Below are 22,334 nucleotides of genomic sequence, written 5' to 3'. Positions count from 1 at the left end.
ATTACTGGTATCTGAGCACTTACCTCTTATGTGAGATTGTTGCTTTTTAAAGACACAGACGTGCCACAATTTATAGGCTTTGAAAATATATCTGGAGCCCAGATAGCCTGTCACAGAGGATGTATTTTTGTAATGTGGGGCACTTAAAATGGTTGGCGGCTGTGTCCCGGCTAACAGCAATTTAGACTAGTTCTATATTAAGAGCAGTAAAGCCATTTTAACCCATTCTGCTTATAAAAAAATGAATTAAGGGCTATTTTCATATTTTATTTAGTATCTTTTTAAATTAGGTTATTAAATATGCATGTTCAGTCTCGGTGTATCTTGAGTTCTTTTTATCCTGTTTTTGTATTTATTCATGTGAAACGGTGTTATTTATAATAGCTGTTAGTTAAATTGAAATCCCTGATTTTAATAGAAATCATTCTGCTGCCTGGAAGGACTGTAAGCCTACTAAATACTATTTTTCCTATCTGTTTATATACAGTATGGTAATCACTTGAAACGTGCTTATTTTTGGCATAGGTTCTTTCTCCTTCTCTGTCCTCTCTGGGAAGATCATGCTGCGTGAAATCTATTACATCACAGAAGACATGTCGATCAGGTATGTTAATCATGAAAGGGGGGATTTTCACATGTTGCTGAGCATATAATATATTAATGAGAACTGCATGTGTTTTTTTTTTTACATTATCAAGGATATGGGATTTCATCTGACATCAACCTGGGAAAACATCCACGTCATATTCTCTGATGGACACAACTCCTTAATCGCTTGTTGAGATTGTCCTCTTATCGTCCAAATTCCACAACCCCATATAAAATTTACCAACGTGGTGTTTTCAAGGGGAACGGTTTTGACAGCTGTGCACACAATGTGCAATTTATTTCAGCTATTAACTCCTTGAACCACTCGCAGCATAATGTATTGGAACTGGTTTCCTTTGAGGTAGATGTGCCACCCCTAAGCCAATCTGTGCCTTTGGTTTTGTGTGATATGTTGCACCATATCACAAGGTACACAGAGCGGTTGCATTTATTTTTATGTTTTTATTCTGTTTACTTTGGTCCCAGATATCTCAGGTGTTCCTGTAGATTGGTGACAGTGCGCTTTGCAGGTTATTCAAGTTGATCTGAAGGAGTTAATACATTGTACTCTGGGGATAATAAATAGTGCTATTATAACTTCATCACCTTCTTTCTTGTTAGTGACTAGTCCATCGTATCCTATATCACCCGACACATCTTATTTTCACAGAGAGTCCACGTTTTGTCTGCAAATAAGCATTTTACAAACATTGTTACTTAGTATTAGAAATTGTAATATGTTTTTTTTTGTTTTTTTTTTAAACTTGAGGACCTTATACACAGACTTGGCAGATCTGATTTCCCATTGTTTTGAATTTCCTGTACTCCTTTCCAGCAGCGATTTTGTATTGACATGCTATTTTGTAGTAAATTAAATAATAGCATTATGTATTTTGAAGCAAAGCCAGAATCTGATGAATTAACAAACAATTCAATCAGGTCATGGATTTAATTTAAACTGTAAGATAAAGTGCTTCATATTTTATGGGGCCGACCGTTGTGTGCGCACGGTGTAATATATGATGTAATGTACGGTGTGTGCACACTCACTGTGTGTGTGTACATATGATTCTCATTACACAACAGTTTCATCTGTTTCTGCTGCTGTTAGAAGTTAAGCCATTTAGGTAACATGCCCAATAATGCCAAGTAATATATGATCATATACTTACAGTATCTGCAGGTAAGCACCAAAATACAATCTTCTTATAATGAAATTTTTAAAAATTTTTTTACTGTGGGGCCAATAAACAAATATCTTGTAACCCCTGACTTATGTACTGAAGTCTATGAACTCGTATTGTGTTTACACCTTGCTTGTAAGTTATATGTTGTCCACAGTCTTTAAAATTTATGTTGATTTTTTCCCCCCCATCTTATATTATTTATTTAAATTATTTAAGTGGGCTTCTTTTCTGTGTTTATATCAGGATACAGGATGGATTTATTATTTTTCGTTGGTGGAAGATGTACAACCCAAAGCAGAAACAACATGGTAAGCTTGTATACTTCACCCAGAATACTTTTGGATTTGATACCGTGGTGGTGTTTGGACTTTTGAATGCGAAAACATTTTTTAGTCTGATGGGATGTTTTGTGGAATGTGAGTTTGTATCGTTTTTTTTATTAACTTTTGTTTACATGTTGTTTTTATTACATTTATAAAGAGCTCAGAAGTTTAAAAGGGGCCAGTGTTGTCATTGTTATTTGTTTGGCTAAAACTAGTATGCCGTTTACACTGTAGGACGTGTAATTCACTTGTCAGAAATAAGACTGCAGGTATTTTTTTTTTGCCTGAACTGGGTAACATTGTTGGTCCTCTATATCTGGAGATATTTGTAGTTTTTTGTGTGCCGGTTTTGACATCAAAAAAAAGTTACAAACATGGCTGCCGTCATCTCCCCATGACATATTGGCTTTTCTGTTAGCTGCCAGAGTGAACCCTGACCCCGGCAGCCATATTGCTTCTCGTCAGTGCAGCATTAAATAGCAGGTGACAGCTTGACTTGACATCTAAATCCCTTGCAGTACGTATTTTCTGTGCATGATTGTCTGAAGCTGACCCCTGTTATTGTCAGGAAATGCATTTGTCGGAGAATATAACAATAGTGGTGGAGCAAGAAAATATAATCTTGTTATTCAGTGTTTAGGAAAGGATTTGTTTGCGCAGTCAACATATTGAAACGTGTACCAGACAGATGAAACAAATTATACATACTCTGTGTGAGTTAGAAATATGTTGTAAAACACACGTCTCAAAAACAAGCAATTTCAGCACCAAAAACCCCACAGAGAACTAATACTAATAGGAATACAATTATCGGTCTATGAATTTAAACAATCTTTGTGAGATTAATGGTTTCTGCATGTTTGCAATATGTTGTGATGCATGGGAAAAGATTAGTTGCAGTACACTACCAGTGGAGAAAGCAGATGTAGAACCTACTATCTGGATCATTAAGTAGCAGTTGGGCAGCCTTGGAGTGGATCAGATCATGGTCAACATGGAGAGACAAGATTCTCATTCATTCTTGCTTGCTCCATCCCTTGCATACTATAGATAGGGGTATTGATAGGAATAGGTTACCTACCATGCTGCTTAATGTCACAAGGGAAGAAATGATGAGCCACAACTAAGGCTCCCTATGGCACAGATTGATTGTCATCTTTTTAAAAATACAAGAAACAACCTGCGGATAACTGGAATTGTGTGTTGTGGTGAATTAGAAAGAAGTGAAGTTATGGACAAAGGTTTGCCTCTTGCAGTTCTCCCAACGTATGTTTTATTTTGAACTGTGACCTTTGCTTTCTCCTGGCGTTATTTTCTTCTGTTGGTTGAAATTGAAACATTTGCTTTCTCTGCTTCTGTGACACTTTGCCGACCTTGTTCATCATTTTTCATACTTAATGTCAATCTGTAGGTGCTGTGCAATTTGGTTTCCTTTACTTGTTCAATTTTTTCACTTGGATCTTGAAGGGGCTTCTCTTTTAACATACAGGATCCTCTTCAGCAGCTTGTCACACTCAAAATAGCTTGGGGGACGATTCTCAAGTCCGACTGCAAGACTCGGGCCGCACCAGAATTTTTTCTATCAGTATAACTTATGCGTACACTTTTTCTTGTTTTCTTTATTAAAGATATACGTAAACGTCACTGGTATCTCTCTCCCCTCCCTCTCTCCCCCATCTCTATCTCCCTTTCTGCCCCTATCACTTTCCTTCTCTCACCCATCCTCTCTCGCTCTCTCTCTCTTGCTCTTTCCGTCTCTCCCCCTTGCTCTTTCCGTCTCTCCCCTCTCTCCCCCCGTCTCTCCCCCCGTCTCTCCCTCCCTCTCTCCCTTCCTCTCTCCCCTCCCTCTCTCCCATCCCTCTCTCCCCTCCCAACATGGCTTCTAGCAGGGTTTACATTGGGTACACACCTTCAGTGCATTATTGGCTACCCAGTGTTTATTAAACTGAACTCTTTGAAGCACGGGCAATTATTCCCAGTCCCAGATATTTGGGACGGCAAAATGACGAATATGTACTTTTTAAAATTAGGACTGCGAACAACATTTTGACATCATTATATCACAAGTAAGAGTTATTGTTAAAGGAGCATCTCCTTTGGAAAAACAAAAACAAATGGTGCTGTTACCATTTAACAAGTTTATTAATGATACCTATTTGTCTTTTCTCTTTTTTTTTCATTTTACTGTCCGGAGATTTTTAACTTTATAAAGTGTCTATTTTATTTCACAGCATAAAAATAAAATAATAATTGATAATACATTTTTGTAGACTAGATACTTTTTCTATTCCATTGTCTATTCTGTCACGGAGGTAGCACTACCTCAAGGAGGTTAGTCATGGAATGACTACTCCATTCTTTGTTGCTTGAGTGTAGATGTGTAATTGATTTGCGTTGAATCCTCTTCTGGCAGCAAGGCACTGAAACATTCAGAAGCCATTGAGCAAGGAAAGAATGCGTGCTTGTAGCATTTGTAACTCATTTATCAGTCTTGCCCACTGCCCTAACTATAGAGTGGTGGGGAAGTATTTAAGGTCTAGGTCAGGGCTGGGAAACTCCAGTCCTCAAGGGCCAGGTTTTCAGGACATCCCTGTTTCAGCACGGGTAGCTCCATCAGTGGCTAAGTCGAAGATTCCACCACCTGTGCTGAAGCAGGGATATCCAGAGTGTCTGACCTGTTGGTGAACCTTGAGGACTGGAGGTGCCTACCCCTGGTGTTGGCAATGATCTCCCTGCGCCAATCAGTGATGTGGTGGAAACGTTACACGTTTTGTACCCGTTGGATATCCCCATGCAAGATTCATGTAAGAAAAATAAATGCCACTTTGTTGAAAGCAAATTGTAGAATGATATTGCATCCACAGGAGTGAAACTATTATGCAGCAAAGTTTCAGAAAGAAGTGGAAAACGAAGCTCAGAGCGATCACGTGATCCCGGCGTCACTGTTGACGTGAACATAAGAGTTCAGATCGCATTCAGCTTTCCACAAGAGCGCAGAACGCAATCTCCCCTAGAGAACTAGCTGAAAGCCCATGATGTAATTACTAGATCATGGGGTCCCTGGAGTGAGTGACTCCATGTCCCAAAGGGTTACATTATGTGGCTAGCGTTAGTGATAAAATAGTAGCGCCATTAAGTGCACGTAAATGTTGATGCAAAGTCTGCCACAAACAGAGTCATTCGGGTATATGACACTATAGACTAAAACATAGGTGCAGTCCCTCCCCCTGAAATTGTTCACCAACATCAGTACAACAATGACTTTATTGTTAAAGGAGCACATATAAACCACAATACATATGAATAATTTAAGCGGACCGGCAGCAGAAATCACTGCTGATACATATCATTATACATGATATAATATAGCATAGAAAGCTACATTTGTACACATTTCTTGCATAACCTTTTTACATTTTTGTAGGAAGTAAAAAAAAAAAATTAAAATGCAAAACAAATAGCGATTGGCACAGACAGCTGCGTTAATTCTCCTTAAAGCATAAACATGCAGAAGTGAAGATAATGCAAACTGAATGGGTATTGGTTTGCAAACACATTCACTCCTAGATCGAGAACAGTTGTACAGAACAGCATGCATATGTTTATACAGTATAAGAATTAACAAGAAGTGTCAGAAATCTCATGCATTTCAGATCCCTACGGAACCTTCAAACGTGTTCAGGATCAGAAACCATATGTCCGATGTACTTTATCAGTGCAATAAATCTGCTACACAATAACATTATTTCTCATTTGCAGCCTAGGCCTAAAATTTGTACAGGCCAACCGCAGCAAGAAAGCTGCAATAAACAGGACTCTAGGACATTTTAAGAGCATAGGCAGTAGAGATCCTCCAGAAAGTCATACATATTTGTTTGCATCTGGAAAGTGCTATAATAGCTTTGAACAGCAATTCAAAGTGTAAAAGCTGTGATAATAACTCCACGTGTAATGTTCCACAAATTTCAGTAGAACTACTAGTAAGATTGATCTAAAGAAATTATACATACAGAGGCGGCAGTTATATAAACATAGCAGCAGCGTCCCAAGTGTCAAATTCGCTAGCACCAGACAAAATGCAAAGTTGGTCATTTAGTATCTGTCCTGCTGTAGGGTAGGTGGGAATCTGAGTTGATACTAGGGTTGGGTGATAACAAAAAAAACTCCTAGATAACGATATCAATACATTTATCGCGATAATGATATATATATATATATATCGTTTTAGATGTATATCTCACGATACATATTTGCTAAATAAAAGTGTGAAAATGTTCTAGTAAAATATAAATAAAATGTGTTTGCAAAATAAATATTTTTTTTTAGATTTATTAGAACAAATGGCCCTTTATTTCCAAACCCTTTCCATGTCTGCACTTTACATTTTCCCCCTAAACTGCTCCCCTCACCCTAACATCCCCCTCACCCTAACATCCCCCTCACCCTAACATCCCCCTCACCCTAACATCCCCCTCACCCTAACATCCCCCTCACCCTAACATCCCCCTCACCCTAACATCCCCCTCACCCTAACATCCCCCTCACCCTAACATCCCCCTCACCCTAACATCCCCCTTAACCCACCATCCCCCTCACCCTAACATCCCCCTCACCCTAACATCCCCCTCACCCTAACATCCCCTCATCCATCCTCCCCTCATCCATCCTCCCCTCATCCATCCTCCCCTCATCCATCCACCCCTCATCCATCCTCCCCTCATCCATCCTCCCCTCATCCATCCTCCCCTCATTGCATCACTGTCACCCTCCGATATTTCCTCCATTTAAAAATACTTTTAAGAATTGTTGAACAATATGTTTGAAGTTTTAACATTTTATTAATTAAATGTGTTTTTAAATGGAGTATCGAAGGGTGAGAGTGACGGGGATAGTAGGGTGATGAAAGCTGTATATTTAATAGAGGACCAAGTGCAGACATGGAAGGTGGGGTTGAGTCCCAGGGGAGGGTGAGGGGGGTTAGATAGTGGGTTAACTCTGTAACTCTGTTACTTCTGCAAATGTATGCTTGGAGGGGAAGTAAAACCCCAGTCTGTGTTGATTGAAATGTTTTTTGTATTCTATTTCTTATGCACCTTAAGAGATGTGTTTATCTGATGCTCTGTTCAGGAGATCTAAGCCTTTGCAACATTAAGTGTCTGGAAATTAATATGGTGTTTGAAAATACATTTTTTTTTAAATAAAAATGTTTTACCAGGAAGTAATACATTGAGTTACCTCTCTTTTTCAAGTATGTCCTGGGCACAGAGTTATGATAACAATACATGGTTACATTAAAAAAAACAGAGGTTATACAGTCAATTCACAGATATTTCATGGTCAGATAGTTGGAAAATTGGGTACAGGGGATAAAAGGGCTGGTGAGTTTCAGATTCAAATAGAGAAGCTTTAACATCACCGAACGGCAGCAAACAGCTCGCATCCTTTGGCTGCCCTACGGCTGCACCAAAAGCTGTCCGTACTTGGTGTGACGCAGATGTACACTGAAGGGGTTCAGATTGAATGCAGCTGCAAATACAAAGTCCTGTGTCCTCTTGGCTCATTAACATTCCAGTGGGTGGGGTTGACGTTCCACGTAGTACAGCAAATGTCAACCCTTGGCACGTTGGTCCTGTGCAGAGGGGAGCAGCTGAAATCAATCAGGCGTCCATCCGCCTTTGGGGCAAAATAGATGTACACTTATGGGGTTCAGATTTAATGCAGCTGTGAATTGTCCATGGGGTTCAAACTATGCTAAATTTAAATGACAGATATTTATCCTATATTCGTATTTACAGTATATTGATCCAAAGGAAGGCAAACAAAAAAACCCAGTGAAATATCATCTAATGATCTCTCATTAGGGGGAAATACATTCCTTCCAGACTCCAAATATTTGTAGTGATTACTCCCTGGATCAACATCCTTCATGTTTACTTATTTGGTATAGCCTTGTATACATTTCTTTTCTAAAAAGATGTCCAACCCTTTTTTCAAGATATCTATTGTATCTGCCATCACAGTCTCCATGGGTAATGAATTCCACATTTTTACTGTCCTTACTGTAAATAACCTTTTCATTTGTTGGTGAATTCTCCTTTCCTCCAACCTTTTTATACTTACATTTTTATTAAGTTTTCCAACAGTTGTGGTGGGGAGGGGAGTACAGATATCCAAGGGAGGGGTAGGAATGGTGCAACATTCCCAATGGGCACATATTACATTAAGAGTATACACAATAAATGACCGGTGGCAAAAATAAGTAAATACTGTATATACATACACTTAAAATAAAATCACCCTCTGTATCTTATACCTTTTTGGTTGGCTGTCTTAATGGATGACCCTGTGTCGTTTGTACAGTCCTTGGGGTGAATTGTTTTTTTTCTTGTATTGTCCCCAAATATATATGTATACAGTTATCATATTCCTTTGCAAAACTTAAGAAGACCACATCGACTACATTACCCTGGTCTAAATTCCTACTTACTTCCTCAAATAAACTAATAAGGTTAATTTGGCATGATCTATCCTTCATAAATCCATGCTGCCTATTAGTAATAATGTTGTTTTCCATTAGGTATTCTTGAATATTATCCCGTCCTAACCCTTCAAGTAGCTTCCCCACTATTGATGTCAGGCTTACAGCTCTGTCATTCCCTGGATGTGATCAAACTACCTTTTTAAATATAGGCACCACATCTGTTTTACGCCAATTTTGTGGTACAGGAAGGTCCCGCTTCTCGGCGCCCCGATTTTCGGCGACCCGCAATACGGCGATACCGAGAAGGGGGCCGCCATTGTTGTGCATGCGCAGAACGGGCTGGTCCGATGTCGCGCGGAACAGGCCGGTCCGGGGTCGCACATGCGCAGAATGAGGGGCTTTGCCGAAGTTGCGCATGCGTAGTACGGCGCATTGCCGGTCTGTGCATGCGCACATAGCGAATATCGCCGGATCCGCTTTACGATGATTTTCGCTTTGCGGCGGGTCCTTGGAACGGAACCCGCCGCATGACTGGGGCCCTGATGTACTGGACCTGTGGAAATGGAGTGCTTGAATATTAAAAGTAATGGTTTGGCTATTACATTTAGCTCCTTAAGAACGCTTGGATTTATGCTATCAGGGCCAGGTGCCTTATTTACTTTAATTTGATCAAGCCACCTATGAATTTCTTCCTCAGTTAACCAATTGATCATCAATATAGAGGTTGTGGCTTCCTCCTGCTGCACGATTATTGCAATTGATTCTTCCCTGGTAAATACAGAGGCAAAGAATTTGTTTAATACCTCTGCTTTTCCCTTTTCTCCAATAATTTGCCTACCCATCTAAAAGGTTCTATATTTTCTTTTCTACATTTTTTTAATATGGTATTTAAAGAACTTTATAGGGTTGATCTTCCTTTCTATTGCAATCCTTTTTTCATTTTCAATTTGTGCTAATTTGATTGCCTTTTCGCGACTTTTGTTACATTCCTTATAATTCTGATATGATGCCCCCGTCCCTTCTGACTTAAGAATCTAAACGCCTGCCTCTTTTCAATTTCCTCCCCTACCTGTTTATTAGCCACATTTGTTTAGACTTTTCTTTTATATTTATTACCCAAGAGTATCCACTGACGTGTTTGTTTAACAATATTTTAAAGACTGCCCATTTATCTTTCACATCTTTCCCAGCAAAAATCTTATCCCAATGTATTTCTTGTAGATTATTTCTCAGTTTATTACAATCTGCTTTTCTAAAATGTAAAGTCTTTGTTGAACCCATATAATATGATTTTTGATAATTTATTTCAAATGAGTCCAATTTAGGATTTCTGTTTCCCAAATGTTCCCGAAATGGAATATTTGTTATTACTTCAACATTATTTGATATTACCAATCCAGTATTGCCCCGGTCCTGGTTGGTTCTTCGATAATTTGGGTCATGTAATTGTGTTTAAGCACCCCCAAAAACCTGTTTCCTTTCTTTGTAATGAATTACTCCAGTCTGTATGGATAATTAAAACCACCCATTATGCAAACATGACCTAGTTTTGATGCCTTTTCAATTTGCAAAAGTATTTTGGCTTCCTCAATCTCGCTGCTATTGGTAGTTTAGAGCATATCCCTACAAACATTTTCTTTGTACTTTTGCCTCCACTTCTAATTTCTATCCACAAAGCTCTACCTTTTCATCATTCCCTTCATAAACCTCTTCCCTTTATAATAGGTTTTATATCCGGTTTAACATAGACATACTTCACCACCTCTTTTAGTTGCTCGATTCTTCCGAAATAGGAAATCGCCCTCTAAATGAACTGCCCAGTCATGAATTTCATCCCATCATCATTTTTAACATACTCTGGGGGAAACATTGAGTTACTCATATAGGCATCTGGAGTATTGCTACTTTTAAAGGTAAAAGTACAGTAGTCTCTAATATTACCACTGCATCCAATATGCTAATTTTCTCTCCTTTCCCTCTATCAGCACATGACATGAGGGAATAAGCTCCTGCTATCTGGAGGCAGGACACAAACTTCTGACCTGTTTAGGCCTTATAAGCCCCTCCTATGCCTGCTTCAACTCAGTTGTCTGTGTCCTATGCTGTAGTAGGATCACTTTGACAAACATCACTGCTCTAACACCTCTGCTATGTGGTGGGTAGTTCAAGCACGGGCCGACATCGTTTCACCCTTCCCCGACCCAAGACCCGTTCTACTACCATGTCAGTTTGATATGCCACCACAGTGAACACACATTCCAGCCTGGTACCTTTCCTTCCCACAGAAAAGCAAACACTGAGACCCGCACTCGTCTTCTGCGTTACAGCCACCTCCCCATTCTGGTGGCAGGCGACACATGGTTGATGCAACCATGCGAAGCAGGGAGATTTCAAATATGCAGAGGCAACAGGTGACCTCACCGTGCGTCAGTAAGCAGAGTGCTGGCTGGCAGAGGAGGCTCCTACACCCAAATGGATAAGAGCTGTGGACTCGCTCTGTATTGGAAATACAGGGAGGTTATCTAGTGGGGATTAGCTGCTGGGATAGCTATTGTATTGTCCCTCTTTCTTTTCTTTGCTATTTCTAACCTCAATCCCTCCCCTTCTGGCAGCAAAGCAGTCTGTCCCTGAAGACCAAAAAATTGTGCTGCTAAATCTAAGCATCTAAATTGCTTGCGCTGTAGCAAAAGGCTGCTTGTGGGTTACCCAGGCAAATTATGTCAGACCTACTGCGTTACTGGAAGCACCTGCTCAGATGTTAGTTTTTCAATTGGTTTAAGACCTCAATGGTAGAAACATTTAAAGAAGCCAAAGAAGAGGCCCTGCAGTTTTCAAGCAAATGTCTTCAAGCAAATGTCCCAAACACTTCAGATGCAATGAAGTGAAGTGTGAAGTTTCTGGCCCGGATTTGGATCATGAACGTCCATCAGACCCATATCGGCACTCATCCTCAGACAGAAAGTTGTAGAAAATTATGCTAGCTTTAACCTTGACAATATCGACAAGCTGATGAAAGAAATTGCTTCAACACTGGTTTTGCCAGATGAAAAGGTAGACCTTAATACCATGGACAGAATCTTTTACAAATCCAAGAAAAAGCCAGATCCTTTCCCGTCCATAAAGTTTTAAAGGATTTAATTGCGAGCGAATGGAAATATCCTGATCACAAAAGCAAAACTTCAAATACACATGACAAAATGTACCTGTTCAGATCAGCAAATAAGGAAGATTGGGAAAAGCCTCCTAAAGTGAATGCCGCAGTATTCAGACTCACAAAAAGGACGGCTATCCGGTTTGAAGATGCTGCATTCTTCAGAGATCCTATTGACAAGAGGATTGATGACCTACTAAAGAGGCTGTATTCCACATTAGAAGCCCGCCTCAAGCCGATGATTGCGTCAACTTGCTTAGTAAGAATGGTGATCTGGTTTTCCAGTATTCAAGAAGCAAAACAATCGGGAACATCTCGTCAGATGATCCTGAAAGACTAGACTATCATGTCAGTCATTGGCTTTTATCTGCACGCCTCAATTGACACAACCAGACTACTGGCGAAATGTTCTGCAACATCTGTCGCTGCACACAGAACTCTCTCCCTCAAACCTTGGGCCGTGGATGTTTCATCGAAAAATAAGCACAAGCAGATACGACCCCCACTTCATCTACAGGTCAGAGACCGTCTTTTCAAAGCTGCAGATCATTAAAAGGACCAAGACCCTGAAACAAGCAAGAAAGCAGCACATCAGCCAGACAGTTCAGTATAGGATGACAACGCTATACAACAGGCCGGTCATCCTCCAGAAATGCACCATTCTAAGATCCAGCAGATTTTCTTCAAAAACACCCACAGTCAAGATTCATTCAGTCACCCACACCCCAACAATCCACAAAAATTACAAGCTCTTCATCAGTGATTGAAGACTCTTCAGGAACAACAGGTGATAGAAGTACTCAGGAGCCAAGAATGTGTAGGCTTCTACTTTATCCTGTTAAATACTGCTAAAAGAAGGCTCCTCTCGCCCAGTACCGGACCTCAAGGGGCTAAACACATTTCTAAAAATAAGACATTTCAAGATGAAATCCGTCAGGTCCATCATAAGTACCTATCATCTGGGAGATTGTTTGGCAGCCGTGGACCTCAAAGATGCGTACCTACAGTACATGTACCTATTCTTTCCGGGCGGGGGTGTGAAGTTACGACAGTCAGCCCCGCTGCGGCCGCCACTGCTCTGCTCCCCCCGTCGGCATGTTGAGGGTGAAGTGCGCGCCGAGGTGTGTTTCAGGCAGTAAGGAGGCGAGAGAGGGTGGTGCGGCTGTGGCGCCCCTGAGGTCTGTGAGGTGAAGGGAGCAGTGGCGGCGCCCAGTGGCAGGGAGGCAGCCACCGTGATCGGGCAGAAGGGGACAAAACACCCCCCGCCCCCCCCGGGGGCAGCGCAACTCCCCGGCAGTGACACACACACACACACCACCCCCCCCCTTACCTCTACTTCCGGGCGCCGCCATCTTAGGCACTTGGCGCCGCGAGGGAGGAAGGGGGTCCTTCCGGGCGCCGCCATCTTGGGTGCTCGATGCCGCGAGGCAGCTGCAGCCTGCCTGTTCCCCCGCCGAGGAGGTGATGTGAGTGGAGCGCCGGGGAGTGAGGGAGGTGAGTTGGAGGGGAGGAGGTGAGTTGGAGGGGAGGAGGTGAGTTGGAGGGGAGGAGGTGAGTTGGAGCGCCGGGGAGGGGAGGAGGTGAGTTGGAGCGCCGGGGAGTGAGGGAGGTGAGTTGGAGCGCCGGGGAGTGAGGGAGGTGAGTTGGAGCGCCGGGGAGTGAGGGAGGTGAGTTGGAGCGCCGGGGAGTGAGGGAGGTGAGTTGGAGCGCCGGGGAGGGAGGCGAGTGTGATGGGGGGGGGGGGACAGAGTGTGTGTGTGTGTGTGTGTGTGTGTGTGTTGCCGAGGGGGAAGACAGTGGCAGTTGGGTGACGTCAGACCCACAATCTGATTGGCCACAGGCTGAGGACCAATCAGATTCACCGCAGATAGCACTAACCTTTCGATTTTATACATTAATATATTTATTATAAATATATATATCAATTCTGTACTATGAGAAAATACTTGTAGCGATGTTTTTGAATTTTTTTTTTAAATCTACTCTAAATTACATTGTTAACGTATTATAATGTAACAAGCATTTTTGTTTCTATAGCAACCATTTACAAAGTCACATCCCCTTTCTCTTCTGAAATAGGCTTTGGCACACCCTTTTTTGAGCCCTGCCCTCTCTCTGGCAGTGAACCAATTATATCTAGTGACTGCCTGGTTACATCTTCTCCACAGAACTTTACATCTTTAGTCCTCTTCTCCTGCACCGAAAGCCATTTAGTGAAACCCCGAGCCGAATCTTCGCCGATCGCTCACAGGAGAACGGATCAATTACTTGGCTAATTACTTATCATTGTGTGGATTTTGATGCACATATTAAAGGAGGGAAAAAATTAGAATAAAAAAACGGCAGGTTAGACTGCTGCTTTAAAAAGAACAGACTTGTACCATCCCAAACGTGCACATTTTGGGTATTAAACGTTGGTACAGCAACAGCGAAGGTGTACTTGCCTGCTGGAAAGAGGGATCATATAAGACATTTATGCAAGTAAATAACACCTGCAATATCCTATGGTGCAGCAGTATATGTCGCTCTTAGGAAAGCTTCTGGCCTCTATAGAAACCATACCCTGCCTCTATTCCATATAACATGGAACAAGAACCATCAAGATTGATCTCAGAATACCTCTTCTACCAGAAACTCAGCAGTCATTGACGTGGTGGACAGCAGAAAGCAATTTAGCAAAGGGTCGGTTGTTAGGACCGGTGGATTGGATTCTCCCAACAATGGATGCGAGCTCTTTCGAATGGGGAGCAAATTGCCAAGAAATGTTGGTCCAAGGAGTTTCAACTATAACCACTACAGTACTCTCAAGCAACATTCTGGAGATGAGCATGATCTTCATTTCTCTTTTGGCATTTCCCCATAGTTTGCAGGGTCATCTGATCAAGATACACTGCGACAATATCACAGGGGTTTCCTACATAAACCATCAGGGAGGCACAAGGAATGTTCCAGCTCCAAGAGAAGCCGCAAAGATTTTCAGATGGGCGTAGCTCAAAATTCGAGCCATCAGTGATTCACATATTTTTGTGGTGATTTTTTTGTGTGAAGCGATTGTTCAACAAGTCTTTATGATTCCTATTTCTCTTTTCTTTTTCATGTTGCAGTGTGGGGAGGTATTTGTGTCTTTATTTATACCTTATTGTTGTCCACAAGAAGTAAAAAGTTTGCTCACAATTCGTTCCGTGTTAGTTAGGATAATCGTAAAATGACGACTCCCTTCTTTGTTGTTGTGAGAGTACATACCTACTGTGCGTGTGTTGCGTTGAACAGCCTTTTGGGAGCAAGAGGATTGAACCGGTCAGAGGACTGAAAGTTTATATCATCAAAAGATAACCTGTCCACTTTTTTACAAATATGTAAAGCGATTAAAGTATTGGCTGAACCGCCAGGGGTGCGTGGCCATCGCTCCGTCGCAAGTCCTGAACACCATTTTCCTGTCTTCAGAAAAATCTGCTTGCGTAACGCGGCGGCCAACGCAGGTAGTGGGCTTGGCCCCATTGAGGGGCGTTTCAGCAGACACCGGGGACCTAGCCTAAGTCTTGTAATATAGTGCGTGCTTGTGCACGCGCACGGCATTGCGCGCGCACGTGGAGCAGGCATTTCGTGTGTAGAGGGTGAGCGGTAACGCAGCTAGGGAGCGTCACAGCGCTAGGCCGCTCTGCGATTGGTTCACAGCGTCACGTGGCGCGGCGACAGCGCGAAAATACAATTCTCTTGTACTTTCCCTGGTCTGCCGCGCCACCGCTCACGGACGTGCACGCGCGCGTCCATAGTGTACAAACATCTGGCTAACACAGCCAATTATAATTACACGCCTAATGCTGAGTGCTTAGTTGAGGAATGTCTTGATGGTAACAATATGGTGTAGAAATATAGACAAAAGTGAAATCGAATGGCCTGCACGTTTAGTGTTTGTTTCTTAGCATTTATTTGACGATAAGCATTGGAAGTGGTCCAGGATTTCTTCCCATGAAAACTGCAGACGACATGATGTATATTTTTCTACTCAGAATTGAATCCTTTGCTCAAAGCATTTTGTTTTATTTCATTGAACACTAAATATTGCAAGTTAAATTTAACCTGTCAGATTTGTTTTACATCATTTAGGATGACACTGTTAATGAGGCCTAATGGCTACCCTAGAGAATCCAGTCTTTAGAAGAAACAAAAAATTGACTTCTTGTTGGTGATAGCTTGACAGTCCCAAGTGTGCAGTGGTCTGCTTTAATTTTCTATGTATAATTGATCAGAGTCTCTTGGAGCGGATACTCCTAATTAATAGCCTCACTTTCTTTATTACTTGGCCAGTAGGTGTTTTACTTTCCCTACTTTATTGTCACATGCTCAATAGAACAATTCAATGTTTTATTTAACTCTGGTTTTTTAAACAGTGTCGGGAATGCAATGGTGTTTACTTGTTCACACATGTAGTTCAATATAGCTAAATTGGCCCTGGAGAAATGTAAATTGTAATACCTTTTAATGGGCCAGCAATAGGCTGAGGCCCCGGTGTCGGCCTGTATGCGCGCCACCTGCCAGGCTCGCGACACATGCAGCTGAGATCCCCGGTCTGCGGTGAGCTGGAAGGGGAAAGACTGGGGGGGGGGGGACGTCACCAAGCAGGTTCACCCTCATTGGCTTAACCGCCGGGGGCGTGGCCAGCGCTCCGTCGCGAGTTGGGAGCACAGATTTCCTGTCTTCAGGGAAATCTGTTTGCACAAAGTGGCGGGCAAGGTGGGTAACGGGCCCGGCCCCATTGAGGGCCGGGTCTTGTCCCTGCAGCGCCAGACATAGCAGGCGCTGCAGCAGGCAGCGGGGACCTAGCCATAGAGAGAATGTAGATGTAATACGGTTTTTATAAGTCAGGGTTGATGTTATGGCTTATGGGCAATGTTGCAATGTTAAGAGGCTAGTGCACGTGGAAGTTCCTTGTTTGTTACATTCAATTATGTAGATATATATATTTTAGGGAGTGTAGCTGCTGTGGTGGTATATTTTCGGATGTTATTTTTCCCAATAACACGATTATTCTCAGTTTAAAGTTTCCAAAAATTCTAAGGAAAACATGCAATTCTGCAGTCACATACAATTGTTGGGATCCCACTAAATGAAATATTGCATTGTACCCGGCTAAATGTTGTAGAATGATGTATTGGAACATTATAGTAGAACCTAGATATTAGGAATGAAGGTATTGAGGAAACGTATGAATAGGATTATAAGCAGTTAGTGTTTTTCTTGAGGACAGGCGAAAAAATAAGTTTTTCAGTTCAATATCTCTGTTTTAGTTTAGATCAAAAACATTTATTTTAGTTGCAGTAATGTGAAAACCCAAAGCTTTAAAGGGGTAATTTCTCTTATTTTGTATTTATTGTTTTGTACTTAATGGGAAACGTGGGGCCCCCAGATCCAAACCTTGCTATTTTCAACTTTGTTGATCGCCGCTCCTCTTCGCCACCACAGTTCCAGAGATATTTACTGGGTTTAAATCTCGCTCGGGGGGAACAAAATGGCTACCAAATATTTTGCCAATAGGAATCTGCAACATCACCAGTTTCACCCAGGGGAGGGGGAGGGGGGAGGTACAACTAAATCACTGTGCTCCAAGGGATGACCTGGTACTTGAGAAATGCAAGTTTAAATCTTAGTGAAGAATACTTGTCTGGGATACAATATATGGCTGCTGGGGTCAGCCTCAGTCTGGTGTCCAGTCACAGCTTTCTATTGGTTACTGTGCAGTTATATACAGCTGAACCCCGTTATAACACGATGTTCGGGTCCACATAATGAGACCGCTTTATAACCGGGATCGCGAAATGGCCGCTGCGCAAGGACTTACCCGGCATCTGCAGCTCTCTCCTCTCTCCCTGCTTCATCAGGCTGAGGTCCACGTGTGCAGCACTCATCTCCAAGGTTTTTTTTTATTTTTATAAAACATTCAATGCTTTATTGCTAACGGACACACACACACACCTCATCCCTACACTAATAATTTTAGCATACCATGCAGGGATCAAACCCATGACCCTTCATACACTGGTAGCGATTCTATACCTGCTACACTATAGGATTGGTGTGATGTCATTGACTCTATTATCAATCATAGGTGTAGCAGGTAGAGAATCGCTACCAGAGTATGAAGGGTCATTGGTTCGATTCCTGCATGGTATGGTATAAATTATTATTTAATATAAGAAATTATACATATAATTAAAAATAAAATAATAATTTTACCATACCATGCAGGAATCGAACCCCCCAGAAAAAAAATCGCTATAACGGGGTTGAGCTGTATATATTTTTATTTTTCCTAATACCAAAAAGATAAAAACAAACCGTAATATCTCAACATCCAGGAAGGGCCCCCAGAACTTTTGCTTGTGTATTTTTTATATCTATATGGCTGCCGAGACCCTTGTGTGTTGCATGCAGTTTCTTAATGTTCTTTTCTTATCTTATCTTGTTAGATCCAAAAGCAGAAACAAGACTTTACATTACAATAAATGACTTTGAATTCCACGTTTACAATCGGTCAGATCTTTATGGGCATCTCCAAGATGTTTTTGGTTTGGATCCAACAATTTTTCCACCCAGGAAAGAGGATGATAAAGTTCGAGAGAATGGAAGAGAAAAAGTACAGTCCGAACTTGAGAGGTATGACATTTAATTTAATCAAACCGCCCCACCCCTCCCCCCAAAAAAATAATATTGTATGGGAATTGCAAGAGGCAATTTAGTTTGTCAGACAGAATGGCAAAGTAGAAATTCTGTGCTAAAAGAATGTAGATTTAAAAAAAAAAAAAAACTAAATTGTCCTTTATACCACGTTACAGTTTAACACTGTGTCTCCTTTCTGAGTATCCTATATAGAAGTAATATTCTGCAGGAAAAATAAAGCTTACTGCATTATAATATTATGCCCCACCAACACGTACCTGCGGGGCAATAGCGCTTGCTACTGCATATCTCTATGTGCATTTCTCATTAATAATATTGGATGTAAAAGTTTTTGATTTAACACATTCCGAGCTGGCTGCTATGCATTACAAGGTCTTTATGTACAGATGGGGTTAAACTGCTGGTAACCACGTTTACAGGTTTATTTAATTTGTGTTGTAGTGTCAAATTCAAAACCGAAACACCAGACCCGGCCTCATCTTGGAGATCTCTCATACCAGTTATCAAAGTCAATATCAGCACAGTAAGTGAAATGCACCAACTTCCAACTTTGTAATCGAAAAAGGAAAATGTATTATTGAACATAAATACCTTTACATATGCACCCAGAAATCTACAGTCGTCTGGCGCCTGGAACGCTTGTTATTTTACCGGACGACTGGAACATATACCGGACATATATCCACTATGTCATTTTTATGTTATGTTGTATGCTCCATAGAGCAAAGCCCTCTTTACCTACGGTACCAATGTAGATCAACGGTCTAGGACCTTTTGTTCGTGGCCATAAATGAACGCCGGCACGTGGCTACAACACACCTCACCGATGGGACACTCGACAGCTGGCTGTTATGCTGCTCATGAAAGTCCTTAACCCTAATGTTATGGATTACAGGTATTTTATGGCATATAACGCATAATTAATACAGGTCACAGGTATATATAGTATCATTATATTGTTAAAATCCTAGCTATTTTGTCTTAGAAATAATAGGTTGTTTTGCTGAGAAGTGATAGGATATTGGGACATACTGTAGGTACATACACATAAAAGAGGAACTAACTCGCGTAAACAGGCCGTGGTCAAACGGTAAATGCTGAAACACATCATACGTCAGTAAACTGTAATTCCTACTGATAAACATCATACGTCAGTAGCCACAGAGTATGGTAATATAACACGTACGCAGCAAACAATAAGATGCTATATAAGTTTGCGTGACTCCATATTGAATTAGAACCGAACCGAGATGAGAGATGAGACTTAGCTGCGACTGGCTGACCTATCATAAATATCTTTTTGTTTGTGAGTATGACAATGCATATTAGCTAAATAATCTCTGCATAGTTAGGAATGGATTGTTAGCATACTGTAACTGCTAGCCATTAGCTTACAAGTAGCTTGTTGTGATATTACTGGTTATTTCTTTGTTGTGATACAATAAATGACAAACCTTATCTTATACAAACTCTGAGTGACCTTTCTTTATAATAATCTCACAATACTCTTGCAAGTGAGTGTGGCCGAGAATCTACAAGTACGACATCGTGGTTTGTGTTCTCTGCTTAGGGCAGGATATAACTTATCACGAGGCATTACTTGGGAGAGGAAGGTAGGCATCGAGCCCAGATTATGGCTCAGTCGGTAGAGCATGAGACTCTTAATCTCAGGGTCGTGGGTTCGAGCCCCACGTTGGGCGCCATAATCTGGGCTCGATGCCTACCTTCCTCTCCCAAGTAATGCCTCGTGATAAGTTATATCCTGCCCTAAGCAGAGAACACAAACCACAATGTCGTACTTGTAGATTCTCGGCCACACTTACTTGCAAGAGTATTGTGAGATTATTATAAAGAAAGGTCACCCAGAGTTTGTATAAGATAAGGTTTGTCATATATTGTATCACAACAAAGAAATAACCAGTAATATCACAACAAGCTACTTGTAAGCTATTGGCTAGCAGTTACAGTATGCTAACAATCCATTCCTAACTATGCAGAGATTATTTAGCTAATATGCATTGTCATACTCACAAACCAAAAGATATTTATGATAGGTCAGCCAGTCTCAGCTAAGTCTCATCTCTCATTTCGGTTCGGTTCTAATTCAATATGGAGTCACGCAAACTTATATAGCATCTTATTGTTTGCTGCGTACGTGTTATATTACCATACTCTGTGGCTACTGACGTATGGTATTTATCAGTAGGAATTACAGTTTACTGACGTATGATGTGTTTCAGCATTTACCGTTTGACCACGGCCTGTTTACGCGAGTTATTTCCTCTTTTATGTGTATGTACCTATGTCCCAATATCCTGTCACTTCTCAGCAAAACAACCTATTATTTCTAAGACAAAATAGCTAGGATTTTAACAATATGCTCTAAGCTGTACTAGGCCTTATAATGATACTATATATATACCTGTGACCTGTATTAATTATGCGTTATATGCCATAAGATACCTGTAATCCATAACACTAACCCTAAAACCTAATGTTAACCCTTAACTAATGCTACCCATACTCTAAACCTTAACTCCATACCCAAGAACACCATAAGTTAACCCCCTACCCTAACCACTAAAACCCCTAAAGTTAACCCCCTACCCAGGGGGTGACCAACCTATGGTTCAGCTGCATGCAGCCCTGAAGTGCTTTGTGTGGCCCCTATAGGGGAAACAAAATGGGTGCTCTGATTGCAGACAGTGCAGAGAGACCATAGAGACATGGAAGAGAAGTCAGATCGCACCCTAACCAGTTCCTCTCCTGAGCTCTTATGAAACAGCGACTACTAGTTGGCTCCCAAACAGCACAGGGTACAGTGAATATACACCCTGTCTGCTGAGAGCGGCATGTGGTGCTGGGTGTCTCCACCTTGCTCTACAGTCTCCACAATCACCCCATCACCCCATTGCCCCCTTGTCCCTCCTGTACTCCCTGACTACCCCCATCCCCCTTGATACCAATGGCACATCTCCCCATGCCACTCGCTCTTTCCCCCTCCTCATGTTACACCCTCTTCCCCTCTCCCCATGTCACTCCTCCCAGCCCATCCTCATGTCACCCCTCCTCCCTCTTCATGTCACACCCTCTTCCCATCTCCATGTCACCCCTCCACATGTCACCCTCTCTTCCCCTCCTCTCCCCATGTCTTCCCCCTGTGTCTTTCCCTCTCTTCACCCCTCTTGCCCTCTCCCCGTGTTTCTTTCCCTTTCTTCCCTCTTCCCATGTGTCTTTCCCTCTCTTCCCCCCCTCTCCCCATGTCTTCCCCCCCTCTCCCCATGTCTTCCCCCCATCCCATGTCCTTAACTCTCTTCCCTCCTCCCCATATCTTTCCCTCTTCCCCCTCCCCATGTGTCACCCCCTCCCCATGTGTCACCCCCTCCCCATGTGTCACCCCCTCCCCATGTGTCACCCCCTCCCCATGTGTCACCCCCTCCCCATGTGTCACCCCCTCCCCATGTGTCACCCCCTCCCCATGTGTCACCCCCTCCCCATGTGTCACCCCTTCATTCTCCTCCCTCCCACTTGTACTCTGTGTCATGTTATACCCAGTGTCAGTGTATAGTGCCGTTAAGTTATATACCGCACTATACACTGACAGAGTATGTAGTTAGATGGCACATACTAGATGTACATACTGACACAGAGCATAACCTGACGGGCACTACACATGACAGGTTATCCTCTCTGTCAGTGAATACAGGCATTAATTGGAATTGTTTTCTTATTGTGGCCCTTTGACAATGAGACGAGTAAATTTCTGTAATGTTGGCCACCACTGCCCTACCCTAACCCTATAAACCCATAAAACTTACCTTATGTTAGAAGTGGCCGGGGGCTCAGTGTCCAGCGGCAGAGGGTCCGTCTGCGGGAGACCGTTGTCATTTGGTCGCAGCAAAATGCCGGCAACCAAATGTCCCATT

The 22,334-nt window shown here is 42.1% G+C and overlaps 1 protein-coding gene and 1 non-coding gene across 15 annotated transcripts in view; both read left to right on the top strand.

The window, feature by feature from the left end:
• BLTP1 (bridge-like lipid transfer protein family member 1) overlaps positions 1-22,334 on the top strand; it is a 214,038-nt gene that overhangs the window by 32,627 nt on the left and 159,077 nt on the right. For all 14 annotated transcript variants that reach the window (XM_075615910.1, XM_075615968.1, XM_075615957.1 and 11 more), the window contains exons 4-7: positions 526-604; positions 2,019-2,083; positions 18,198-18,384; positions 18,850-18,931. In XM_075615910.1, coding sequence (XP_075472025.1) covers positions 526-604; positions 2,019-2,083; positions 18,198-18,384; positions 18,850-18,931 — 413 coding nt within the window. The remainder of the gene's footprint in view (positions 1-525; positions 605-2,018; positions 2,084-18,197; positions 18,385-18,849; positions 18,932-22,334) is intronic.
• Positions 20,033-20,108, top strand: TRNAK-CUU (transfer RNA lysine (anticodon CUU)). The gene has a single exon. It is a non-coding gene; the product is annotated as a tRNA-Lys (tRNA).

This window comes from Ascaphus truei, chromosome 1 (genome assembly GCF_040206685.1).
Source record: "Ascaphus truei isolate aAscTru1 chromosome 1, aAscTru1.hap1, whole genome shotgun sequence".
Classification (NCBI taxonomy): Eukaryota; Metazoa; Chordata; class Amphibia; order Anura; family Ascaphidae; genus Ascaphus; species Ascaphus truei.
This window is presented reverse-complemented; position numbering and strand designations above follow the sequence as displayed.